Source organism: Notamacropus eugenii, chromosome 2, assembly GCF_028372415.1.
Source record: "Notamacropus eugenii isolate mMacEug1 chromosome 2, mMacEug1.pri_v2, whole genome shotgun sequence".
In the NCBI taxonomy this organism is placed as follows: domain Eukaryota; kingdom Metazoa; phylum Chordata; class Mammalia; order Diprotodontia; family Macropodidae; genus Notamacropus; species Notamacropus eugenii.
In genome coordinates, this window is record NC_092873.1 from 200,882,880 (window position 1) to 200,895,990 (window position 13,111).

Below are 13,111 nucleotides of genomic sequence, written 5' to 3' on the forward strand. Positions count from 1 at the left end.
ATAGTCTACTTTACTCTGCATTCAGACTCCATAGTTCTTTCTCTGGATGTGGATAGCATTTTCCATGAGTCCTCTGGAGTTTTAGATCTTTGCATTGCTGAGAAGGGCTCAGTCTACCAAAGTCAGTCCTTCAGCATAATAATGAATAATGTTCTCCTGGTTCTGTTCATTTCACTCAGCATCAGGTCATATAAGTCTTTCCTGGTTTTTCTGAAGTCTGCCTGTTCATTGTTTCTTATAGCACAAGAGCCTTCCATTACATTCATATACCACAACTTGTTCATCCATTCTCCAAATGATGGGCATCCCCTCAATTTCCAGTTCTTGGCCACCACAAAAAGAGTAGCTATAAATATTTTTGTACATGTGGGTCCATTCCCCATTTTTATGAGCTCTTTGGGATACAGCCTTAGAAGTGGTATTACTGGGTCAAAAGGTATGCATATTTTTATGTCCTCTGGCCCATAGTTTCAAATTGCTCTCCAGAATGAATGGATCAATTCACAACTTCACCAACAATGAATTATTGTTCCAATTTTCCCACATCTTCTCCAACATTTATCATTTTCCTGTTTTGTCATGTTAGTCAATCTGATAGGTGTAATATGGTACCTCAGAGATGTTTTGATTTGCATCTCTCTAATCAATAGTGATTTAGAACAATTTTTCATATGACTACATAGGCTGCTTTAACTTCTTCCTCTGAAAACTGCCTGTTCATATCCTTTGACCATTTTTCAGTTGGGGTATGACTTGTATTCTTATAAATTTGACTCAGTTTTTTTTATTTCAGAAATGAGGTATTTATCAGAGGACATGTCTCAATTCTTGATGAAGTCATACTGGCTCTTTGTATTCACAGCTTCCCTTTCTAGGTATTCACCAATAATCTTATTAATGATTTGTTCTAGAATTTTCCTAGGAAACAAAATTCTCTAGTATATAGTTTGTACTCTGTTCTCCTCTCTTTCTTAAAAATGGGATCCCACCTATCTTTCCTTTAAACCATTTGAAATATATTTTCCCCAAATCTAGAATGCATGTCTTTCCTTCTCAATCACAAACTGTAGAAGGGAATGATCACTTACCCTGTTGTTCCCATCATTTCTATCCTAGCAATCAATTACTCCCTATTAGTGACAATCAGCTCTGGGACACAATTTCCACTTGTTGTTTCCTCCACCTTTTGAAGGATGAAATTACCACTAAAGCAAGGCATGTGGCACATGCTTAATAAAATACATGAAGAAAAAATGATTAAAAGGCTTGAGAAAGAAGAGGTAAGAAGGAACTATTGGTGAAGGTGTAAAACTAGGGAGGAACAGAACTACTAGAAGTTGCAATGTAAAAATTATCTTCCAATAAAAGATAATCTCTCAACCCTTGGGAATTTGATTCACCTTTCAGTGGAACCATTAATCTTAAAGCTGTCCAAGTTAACCCCTTTTTGCTTAGTAGGAAAAGAACCTGGGTATAACATTAATATCAGGTATACCTGAGATTTCACCTCATACCCAGCAAACTGATAAAGATAAAAAATATATGATAAATACACAGGAGCATGAAAAAAACATGATCCAAGGCACCGAGAAATAAGCAGAGCCAGGAAAACAACATAAACAATAATGACAATAATGGAAATGGAAAGAACAACAGAGCAATCCAAACTGAATAATGCAAATCAAAATGACCAAGCTTGGCCTCAAAGGAAAGAAATGAGAGACACTGCTCCTGCTTCTTTGCAGGGGAATACACGCACGCACACACACACGCATGCACACACAGTTTATTTTTGTTTTTCTTTATTGGATGTCTGGCAGCCTCTAATTTTCTAGATTTCGGGGTAAGTTGCCTTTTGGGCTGGTACCTTCTGGACTGGCCCCTTCCAGCCTTAGGCTTTCAGTTCCATCAGAGCTGGGCTTCCTTTTAGTCCTTGACTTTTTCAGTAGAGGCAGGTGCTGTCTTCCAGGCTACTCCCATCTTAGATGTGTTCGGAGCAAGTATCTTTTGAAGCATCTTCATGCTTGGTAATTTTTGCACACCTTTTTGGCCTTCATGACTTTAAAAAAAACCTCTCAGTTTGGTTTTCCCTTCTTCAGTTGCGATCTTCTAGGCCTACCTCATAGCTGTCCATTTTGAATTGAGAACAAAGTCTGTGAGATGCATACATTTGAATACACAGCCTGCCAACTTAGGGCACTGCAAGGTTCAATGCCAAATCCCTGTTCTGACGACGGTGATGATAACGAATAGCAGCGGGCATTTATATGCTGCTTTAAGCCTTATAAAGCACTTTACATAGGTTATCTCCTTTGACCTTCACAAAAACCTTGTAGGGCAGGCACTTTTATTAAAAGTACATTGTACAGATAAGGAAACTGAGGCTGAAAACAGTTAAAAGAATTACCCAGAATCACAAATCTAGGAAGCGTCTGAGGTAGAATTCAAATTCAGGTAACTTGCCCAGGGTTACACAGCTAGCAGATACATCTGATCCATTCTTACACCTGCCTCCAGCACCTATAATAGCTACCAGTTTGACAACACGTGACCCAAAGGAAATGTAAACCACCAGTGGATTTCTGCTTAATACTTGAATATGGGCTGTGTGCTATCAGGCACACAGTTAATAAACTATTAACTGTTCTGAGTCCTATATTTCTCTTCTCTAAGTAAGGAACCCAATCAGAATACACTGTCTCAGATAATCTGTGCTACCTAGGAAGGTAGCAACAACCAGACCTTCTCCTCTCCTTCCATGCAAGCCTGGGATTGGCACTGGGGGATAAGGTCAAGTACCACAGCTATACTGTTTGGTTCAGTTTAACTTTTTTCTTCCTTTTAAAAATTCTTTATTGTAATGAATGGCTCTCTAGGACAATATGGGAGAAGGATACAGTGGGAAATGTAAAAGTAAAAACAAAACACATCATTAATTTTTTTTAATTGAGGGTATAATCTCTGACAAATCACTTTATCCTTTTGTGTTTCAGTTTCTTCTGAATAGTTTCATCTGTAAAATGGATGTAACTTCAATACCCATTATGAGTATTTTAAAATGTAGAATTTGATTTACATTCAATCTGTACACATGGAATTTAAATTTTTAAATTAATCAAAGTGGTTTGCCCCAATATGTAGTTCACGCTCCTCCAGATCACTTGTATGCATTCATTTCAAGATCTGATCAGTTTATTTTATTTTGTGTAATGAAGCAATTGTATTAAGACAAGCCAATGATAATTAAGAGAAGGATATTTTTGAATTTTAAACTCTTTTTGTTAAGACTTGGATCTCACAGTTACTTTAAATCAAATTTATTAAAGAAAGGCAATGAAATATGCTAGCAAAAACTGATCTTTCTTTCACACATGTAAAACACCTTCAAATAAGAAGGTTGTGTTGAACATTAATTCAATTCTAATCCTACTAATGTCTAATTGCATATATCCTTCAGATTCTACAATGAGGCAGAAAAATGTCAAATATCCAAGGTCAGAAACCAAGCCATCATAAGAGCTGAATATAAAAACTGTTAATACTCTTTGGCATATAGGCCATCAGGACAGAGAAATTACAGGCATTTCATAAGTTTTATCATGTGTGCTACTGATAGAAGTATATCCATCATTTTAGATACAATATAAATGTCATTTCTCCCCCATTTACTTCCCTCTTCTCTTTATATCCCAACACCTTTCACAGAGAATCACAGAATCTAAGTTGGAAAGGCCCTTAGAGGTTATCATCATCTTAACTGACATTCACAAAGCAATTTAAGGTTTACAAAGTACTTGACATTCATTATCTTATTTTAGCCTCACAACAATCCTGTGAAGTAGATAGTATTATTCTCTTTTCATGGACAAGAAAACCTCACAATGAAGTGACTTCCCAGGGACGCACAGTTTGCAAATAGCACAGGTAAATGCTGCTAACTCCAGGTCAGTCAATCAACCAACAACCAAGTGGTACTACAGGCTTTCAGCACTGCACTAGGAGCTGGGGATACAATGCGGGGAAGGGGGAGAGAAGGAAGTCTCTGACATACCGGAACTTGCATTCTAAAGCAGGTGAAAATGTGTATACACACACTAGTATATGCAAAATAAAATGCAGAGTAATAGAGTGAGGAGGTACTAGTAACTCAGAGATCACAAAAAGCCTCATATATAAGAGACAGTGTTTGAGATAAACTTTGAAGCAAAAAGCAGAAATAAAGAGAAGATGCATTCCAGGCAGATAAGAGAGCCTGTGCAAGGTTAGGGATGGGAGATGGGATGTCATGGGTGAGAAACAGCAAAAGGTCAGTCTGGTTGGATCTAAGAGGGCATGACAGGGAATAATGTGCAATGAAGAATCCCAGTAGAGGCAGGTTGGAGCCACCTTATAAAGGGTTTTAAACGCAAGCAGGGGAGTATAATTATAATCACAACACATCCGTACCTGCTCCTACTGTGCTACTCATGCTTCATGAATGGAAAAGGCTTACTCAGAGTCACTTTCAGAGAGTAAAGCTTGCCCGCTGAGGGGTCCCAGCTGCCACCAGGAGGTAGGGGAGAAGGGGAGAGCCTGTAGCTGCTGCAGGGTACCCCTGAGGGGGTTAGGTCAGAACCATCTTAAGGGGCCTATTTCCACAAGAGTCCCACAAGACCCTGGCAGCATGGGGAGGGTAAAAAAGCTGAATGCTGAAGGCGGCAGCAGAGTTTTGCTAGAGATAGGCTTATGAGTGGCTACGGGAAATGACTGATCATATAACTGATCATATCACGTCTGAAGACTACTCATCTATTCCACATCCTTCTATCTTTCCCACATGAATATCATTAAAGACTTCAATAAATGTTTCACCAAGCTATATCTACAGCATTCCCCTGCAGTAACTGTCAAAAAAGGAAATTGATTTAGTAACTATCCCTTAGTCTCACATGACCTGTTTGTGGCACAGTGGACAGAGCATGGACCTAGCCAGGAAGACTGGAATTCAATCTCTCTTCAGATACTTCCTAGCTGTGTGACCCTGGTCAAGTCACTTAACCATCTGCCTCAGTTTCCTCATCAGCAAAACGGGAATAATAACAGCACCTATCTCCCAGGGTGGTTATGAGAATAAAATGAAATATCTGTAAAGCTCTTTCAAATCTTAAAAGCACTATATAAACAGTAGGTATCATGATGGTGATGATAATGATGAAGCCAAGTTGGTTTTTTTTTAAGCATCACTGCTTCCCTTTTAAGTTGTTCTCTAACCATTTCTTTGGTCATATACTCTAGAATTTGGCCAGGAATCAAAGTCATGTTCACTGACCTATAGTTTGCAGATTCCTTTCTCCCCCCTCCCTTCCTCTCTTTCTTGCTTTCTTTTTTAACATCAGGACATTTTCTCATCCTCAATTCCAATACAAGACAATTCCACCTGTAGTTCCGAGCTATAGCTGGGGCAAATAGAATTTAATTATCTTAATACAACTTAGATAGCCACCTAAGGTTGTGACATTTTAAAAACTATCTAAAAATTATTAAAATTCACCTTTAGTTCCTCTAAATGCCAATCCATATGCAATCCTATTACAAAGGAAAAATTCTTAACTCTTAATTCCAGTTAACAGTGACCCAGAGCTCTGATAACTGAAAATTAATCATGCTCGAAATTTTTATCCCAGCAAGAAAATCTCCAGATGCTTTTATTTCACTTAAACCAGGTGGTTCATTTTTTTTTTTTAGAATTTTACTTATTTAATTGTTCCAGGATATTCTAGAACAATCTTTTTACACCTGTAACATTATATCACTTATTTTATTTAGTAACACTTCCCCACTTTCAGTAAACTGGCATTGCATGTTTCTTCTTTAAATGAAAAACAAACTAGCCTATCTATTCTTCATTCATGACACTCCATCTCCGATGCCATCTCAGGCTTCTGCCCTGGCCATTTCCATATCTGAAAAGAACTCCCATTTCCAACCTAGAAGACAGGCTCACTTCCTTCAAATCCAGCACCACCTTCCACATGAAAGGCTTTCCTGATGCCCCAGCTGCTAGTACCCTCCCCCTTAGCAGTCTATTTATTCTGTATTTATTCTACATACACATTTCTCTTCCAGTAAGATTTAAACTCCTTGAGGGTAAGGACTGTTTCATTCATTCTATGTGCATCCCCAATACTTAGCACCATACCTGGCACACAGTTGTTCAGTTGTGTGTGACTCTGCCTGATTGTCCATGGGGTTTTCTTGGTAAAGAAATGCAGTGATTGTCATTTCCTCCTCCAGTGTGTCCCCATTTTGCAGATAAGGAACAGAGACAAATAGGAATTAAGTGATTTGCCCAGGGTCACAAAGCAAATATCTAAGGCCAGTAAGGCCGGATAAGAACTCAGATCTTCCTTGACTCCAGGCCATTGTGCCTTTTAGCTGCTCACCAAACACATAGTTTGTGCTTATGCAATGGTTCTTGATTAATTCTCTTCCAAGGCAGCCTTGCATTTAAGGGCAGCTTTAGTAGTTAAAGGGCAGCTAGGTGGTGAAGTGGATGGGGTTCCTGCTCTGGAATGAGACACAGCTTCCTGAGTTCTGTTAACCTGAAAACTTTGTTAAGAAAAGGCAACATGGCTAAATGCATACATTTTATGATTTAACTAATTAATCAATTCCCTATTAAAGACAACGGTAACATAATGCATTATGGAGCCAGAAATGTTCTGGCTCCCCAGTGCAGAAATCTTCTGGCTTATATACATTTTGCCGTGAGAAAGGAACTCTCCTAGTTGAACAAATCATAAATTCAGTAAGACAGGACAATTAACAAAGCAATGTCAGTCAAGTCTTGAGATTCCAAGCTGGGTAAACATATGTCCCAGGTGGTAAGGAAATCCCACCACTAGTAAGTGGCAGGCTTCCTGTCCCAAACAGATAACTGATGCAGGAAAGGGCAAACAATGTTCAATAGAAATTATGACCTAAGATGTCTATATTTTCTTTACCATTATTCAAGATATGTCATAACATAGTATGTGTCTATAGATAATAAGATACAAAGGAAAGACCCATTATTCAAGATATGTCATAGGTTAAAGGTCTCCAAGGAATGCAGAGTCAGCTTTGGCTGGCTTTTGCTGACATAGGAAGAGGCATTCTCTGAGTTTGTTTCAGAGAGAACAAAGAGATTATTCCAAAATTTTATATTAAACATTATCAGTTCAAATCTGGCCTCACACAACTAGCTGTGTGACCCTGGGCAAGTCCCATTTAACTCAGTTTCCTCATCTGTAAAATGAAGGAAATGACAAGCCGCTCCATTATCTCTGCCAAGAAAACCCCAAGAGTCAGACACAATTGAAATGACTAAACAACAACTAAATGTTAGATAAATTTTCCCTAAATTAATATGAAATATGCACCATCTACTCATTGTTCCTAGTTCTGGCTCCTGGGGCCCAGCAGAAAAAGTCAAAAGTCCTTCAAATATTTGAAGATATCAGTTAGAGTCCTTCCTTATCCCACATCTTTTCTTCTCCAGGCTAATTGTCCCCAATTGTTTCAACTAATCTTTATTAGGACATGGCCTCCACTAGCCTTACTATCCTGGTTGCTTTCATATGATTTATAGCTGAAAGGAACATCAAAAATCATCTAATCAAACTTATTTCTTTTATAAATGGGAAAATAAAGTCAGAGAGGAAGTGATGTATCCAAGATCAGATAGACACAAAGTAAAAAAGCTGGGATTTAAAACCAAGACTTCTAACTCTAAATTGTTTCACTACACCACACTCTTCACAGTTGAGGTCATAAAATATTTGTGACCTGAGATTATAAAGTACTTTTCCACTTTCTTCACCGTTCTTGTTTTTTAAAATCCTCCCAACTATGTGAACACAATTCAAGTGAATTCTCAAACTACTGAAGAAAAAGAATCAAATTCAATACAAAAGGAGATCCAGAGATAACCAGGCTTCATTAAACCAGGAATGTAGAACAGCACATTTTCACAAACTCTTATCACCACAAAACAATTTGAATTGATGTTTAGAAGGAAAGATACTATAAGGGGATCTTATTTAGAAAAATTAAGAAAACAGACAATAAAAATCAAGGGAAGCCTAAACTTTTGCCTCACTATTTCAATAACTTAGGACAGGGACCCCTTTAAGCCATAATGCCAGAAGGGACTCTCTAAGAGGTTTATGCGCATTTGTTGCCTTATGAGAGGTATGCCCATTTAATCAGTAAAACTGAGATTCAATTGAATTAGCATTTATTAGGTGTCTACTATGTATATGCTAAGGAACAGGGACTCAAAGACATTTAAAAAAGTAGTTCCTGCCCTGAAGGAGTTTGTATTTTACTAGAGAAACAATATAAACAGTCAACTCAAAGTACTTTTGGGGAAGGAGGAAAGGAGGCCTTGCGTGAAAAGTGGCATCTGAATTGAATCCTGAAAGGAATAAAGTATTTCAAGAGACAAAGGTGAAAAGGGGGCTCCCTAGATGTAGTAAACAGCTTGTGTAAAGTGACAGAGATGGGATGGCCTGTATGAAAAACAGTAAATAGGTCATTTTGGCCAGAATACAGAGTGCAAAAAGGGCAATGGTGCATGAACTAAGCTAGAAAGATTGGCTAGAGCCAAATTATAAAGGGTTTTAAATGGTAAACAGACGAGTTTATATTTTATGCTATAGGTTAACAAGAAGTTACTGAAGGTTCCAGAGCCAGGGGAGTTATATTGTCAGACCTCTACTTTAGGGTACCAATGAATGAAGAAGGGAGAGACTGAAAGCAGGTGGTTATTGCAATAATCTAGGTGAGAAGTGATAAGGACCTCAGCAAAGGTTGTGGCTTCATCATAAGAGAGAGAACAGTTACAAGAGGTGTTATAGATGTAGAACTTGATAACTGGGGTGAGAGGGAATAAAGAGCAGAGGATGACTCCTAGATTGTGAACCTGGAAGACTGGAAAGTGTGCCCTCAACAGAAATAGGAAAGTTAGGGGAAGGGTGAGTCTAAGGGGAAAGAAGGATGTGTTTTATTCTGGATATGTTGAATTTAAGAGGCCAAGGGGACAACCAGATAACAAAGAGTAGGAAAAATCTCAGAAATTTTTTACATTTTCATGAATTCAATTAACACAATCTTCCTAACACCAGAGAACCTTTGACTCGCTGGCAACGTTTCCTGTTGTCTATCCAAAGCTCTTTCCCCAGAGAAAGACACCAAAGGTGGGGCTATTTGCCAGACACTGTGCCAATGTTTCCAAAGGACCCCCAGGCAAACTCACTTCACTTTCAGACTTTTCCATACCCTTGACAACTGTCTTGTGTTTATGGGAATACCCTTCCCCCTCCTACCTGATTTCCAGCTTCCACCATTAGAATGTGAGCTCCTTGAGGGGGAATCACTATCTTTGCTAATTTATATTTGTATCCCCAGTCCTTAGGACAGTGTTATAGATATCGGCGCTTAATAAATGCTCTAGCTATCCATTTAATGTCAAAAACAGAAAGCTAAATTTTAACAAAATTTTGCAGAACTATTTATCAGACTTTTTGTCCCAATTAGATTTTGGGAAATTCAGTCTCCGTAACCATATTACAAAGCCACCTTTCTAACACAATGGTCATTAAATAAAACAATCAATAATTACAATTGATGAAGTAAATGCCATTAAATCCTATCTATCCTTTATCTTAAAACGGTAACAAGAAACACTAATTAATCCTAATTCTTTTCATGAAATATGTACTTCAATTATAATTTTAACTCAGTAAATATTTCTCAACTACTTACTATGTTCTCTGCTAGATTATGACCTCCCCCACTCCCCATCCCGCCAGAAATACAACATCCTTTTCTTTGTTAGTGGATTTTTGCAATGTAGCAGAAAGCCAGAACACAGTGATCTTTCCTTTCTTACAAAGAATTTATAACTGCAGAAAGACTGGGAAGTTAAATGACTCACCTGATATTCTAGCATGGAGATTCTGCTTCATACAAAATTCCTCAGGTTGTGAAAGAGACTGCAGAACTGTCAGGGCTGCCCTTTTTAGAGCGCTGTCAAAAATGGGAAGTACCTCATTGGGGAATGCGTTGAAATATTCCCCAATTTCCATGTTCGTCTCAAAGAGAGTCATGGCATCAACCACTACAGGATAGTGAGTATCTTCATCTCTTTCTTTCAAGATCTGTAAGACTTCATTCTTGTGGTATTCTGAAATGTATGATTCAAACACCTGACCAATCAGGGCAACCTGATCTTTATTCATCTTGGACCTAGGTAGATAAAAGAAACATTTTAAAAGAAACAGCAATAAAAAAAAAGTACACTTCTCTCATATTTTGAAAGTGGAAATACACAATCTTAGAAAACTTATGGGTCACCATTTTGTATTAGTTCCTATATAAACTAAATGTATTAATTAGCATGCCAAATTCATCAGTTTTTAAAGTCACATTCTCAAGAACAGCTTAATTTTCTATCAGAATTAATGGGCATCTCTTTAAAACCAGGAAACTAGAGCCTAAGGGAAAGAATTATTACTTTGGTCTAAAACTTGATCAACTATCTTTCCCTTCTTGTTAATTTCTTTTTTCCTCACCTCCTAGTATCTAATTGAGTTTGTGATACACTAAAAACAATTCTCTTTGTTTCTGTTTTGCTTGGCCACATTTCCTACAGAGAATTAATTAACTCACATTTACACAGGGTTTGAAAGCTTGTAAAAGATAATGTTCTGACCGGTTAGTTTTTTCTTGTGGCAGGCCTGAGTATCTAACCTTATGGTTCCTGATGACCCCTTGGTCATACTACTGATTTAACTAAATGCTAATAAATACTGATATTTACATAGTGCCTCAAGATCTGCTAAGTAGTTTCAAGAAGTCATTTAGCTTGTTCTCAATAAGCACACTGCTCATGATGCTGCTCCTGTTTATAACCATTTTACAGGTAGTGTGAGCCTTAGAAACTTACATTTGGAGATTGAGTTCATCCCTAGTCTAACTCATATGGAAAACTGTATATGTTTTGTCTTCTATAGCATTCTTTCATAATTATATATTTGCAAATCTAAATAATTTTTTCCCCTGATTCTCTTTATTATATACACAAGGGGACATAAATCAAAGGTGATGAATTCTCCCTATGGTCAAATTTGAGTGTTTTACATTACTAAAGGTGGACTACAGAAGAGCTAACACAAATTAATAATCTAAAAAACAAGTACACTAGGTTTCAAAATTCATGTCTATAATTTTGGGGGGGGGATGAAGACTGTGAATATTTACCTTTCTAAAAATTTTTTAGTCATGCTAATACTTGCACATACTAATATTAACATGCTAACATCTTTTTTTTCTTTCCACCAAGCAATAGTAGAGTGTGAGCGCTGTCAGAAGGAAATTTGGAAAGAGAAGAAAAAGAAATGATTTTATTAGCTGGTAACTAGCATTTATATAGTGCCTTAAGGTTTGAAAACTGGTTTATAAACATCTCTTTTGATCCTCACCACAACCCTGGAAAACAGGTGCTATTATTTTCATTTCACAGAAGAGGAAGCCAAAGCAGAGGTTAAGTGACTTACTCAGAGTCAGGCACCTAGAGGGGGGATTTGAAGTCAGGTCTTCCTGACTTCAGGCCCAGAACTCCTTCTGTATTGACGGGGCCACCTACCCTGCCTCCATCCAAGCCAATCTGAGATTGTGGTGCCCAGTCCACAAAAGGATAATACTAATTATATTAATAACTCAGATTGCTGCCAAGAGTGATAACAACGTAAAAAGAACCGGGCACAGTGGGTGGACTCCCTGAGGAAGATTTAAAGTCATAAGGGCAGAGACCTGGACAGGTGGTGAATGTCATCACAGGGGAAAATCCTACCTGGAAGAAATCACAGATCCATGTAACGAGGGGGCAATAACATGGGGCAGCAAGGTTTGCAAACAACTTCTCACTACTCTTCGAGGTGGGCAGCGAGTGTTTTTATCCGTTTTACACATTTTATAAAAGACACACTGGCAGTAAGGCTTAAGATTGAACCCAGATCTCGACTCCGGATTTCGTCTTACTCGTTCACGGGGTGGATTTGTTACTTTACAAAAGTCAATTACAAGGGTGACGTCACGTGATGCCAGAAGCATGGAAGTGAATGACTGAAGTTTACACTGTAGCAGTTTAAGAAAAAGCAAAGTCCACTCAGACAGCTGTCAAGATTCTCCCAGTCAAAGACAGGGTACAAAATTCGCACAGGAAGCCCTGTCCTCGCAGGGCTTAAAGTCTATGTGGCGGAGATCTGCGATCCGCGTCACCGTGGATCTAAGGCGGAGCCCGGCGATCCGGACCGGCACCTTCCATTAGAACTCCGCCTCTGCCCTTGGGTCAGGGCGAAGCTAGGAAGGTAACCTGGCCGACAGCTTCCTGACCACGCCCGTCCCTTCCGCCACCATCCCAAGAGCTCGCCCTCGTCACGGAGCCAGGGCTGGGGGGCGGTGCCAAGGGAGTCTACCGCCTCAGGCACTACGCCGCCTTGGTCCCACTTACTCTCGCTCACCCCCGCTCCCATCAGAAGGGAGACACCAAAAGCAGCCCGGGATGATGGCAAGACGGGCAGCACTCGGCCAGCGCTCTACCCGACCTCCCCACGGACTGTCAGAGTCTGCACAGCACTAGGGCATTCCGCGCCGGGACCCACGTCGGCCAAACTTTCCGGCCCCGCGGAGGGGCATCCCCGGGGCACGGGCCCGGCTCCCCCAGCCCCGGCTCCCCCAGCCCCGCCCCCGCCCCGCCCCTGCACCTACCAGTGTGCGCAGCGCCGCGGGCAGGAGAGCCCCCGAGCCCGGCACGACCAGCCAGCCGGCTCAGCGCATTCCGAGTGGCACCCGAGGTCCGCGGCCCGCAGAAAGGCAGCGAGCCGAAGGAAGGCGGAGAAAACCACGTCTTTTCACTTCCTGGTGGGCATCGGCGTCGGGCAGCCGCGAAGAGCAAGACCCCTCCGCGGCCTAAGCGAGGGGCCAACGCCGGCTTCGCACACCGAGCGTCCGGGTCTGCGCGCGGGCGGGCGGCCGGGCGTGGGGGCGGGGCGGGGCGCGCGCCGGAGCGGGCGCCAATCCAAGGCCG

General features: G+C 40.1%; 1 protein-coding gene across 3 annotated transcripts in view; it reads right to left on the minus strand.

Moving 5' to 3' along the window:
- Nucleotides 1-12,909, minus strand: part of MCM9 (minichromosome maintenance 9 homologous recombination repair factor) — a 186,204-nt gene extending 173,295 nt beyond the window's left edge. For all 3 annotated transcript variants that reach the window (XR_011974485.1, XM_072643155.1, XM_072643154.1), the window contains exons 1-2: nucleotides 12,793-12,909; nucleotides 9,959-10,269 (exon numbers count right to left, since the gene is read on the minus strand). Coding sequence is in view for 2 of the 3 variants with exons in the window: in XM_072643155.1 (XP_072499256.1) it covers nucleotides 9,959-10,262 (304 nt within the window). In the remaining variant the exon portion in view is untranslated. The remainder of the gene's footprint in view (nucleotides 1-9,958; nucleotides 10,270-12,792) is intronic.
- Between the last annotated feature and the right edge of the window lie 202 nt (nucleotides 12,910-13,111).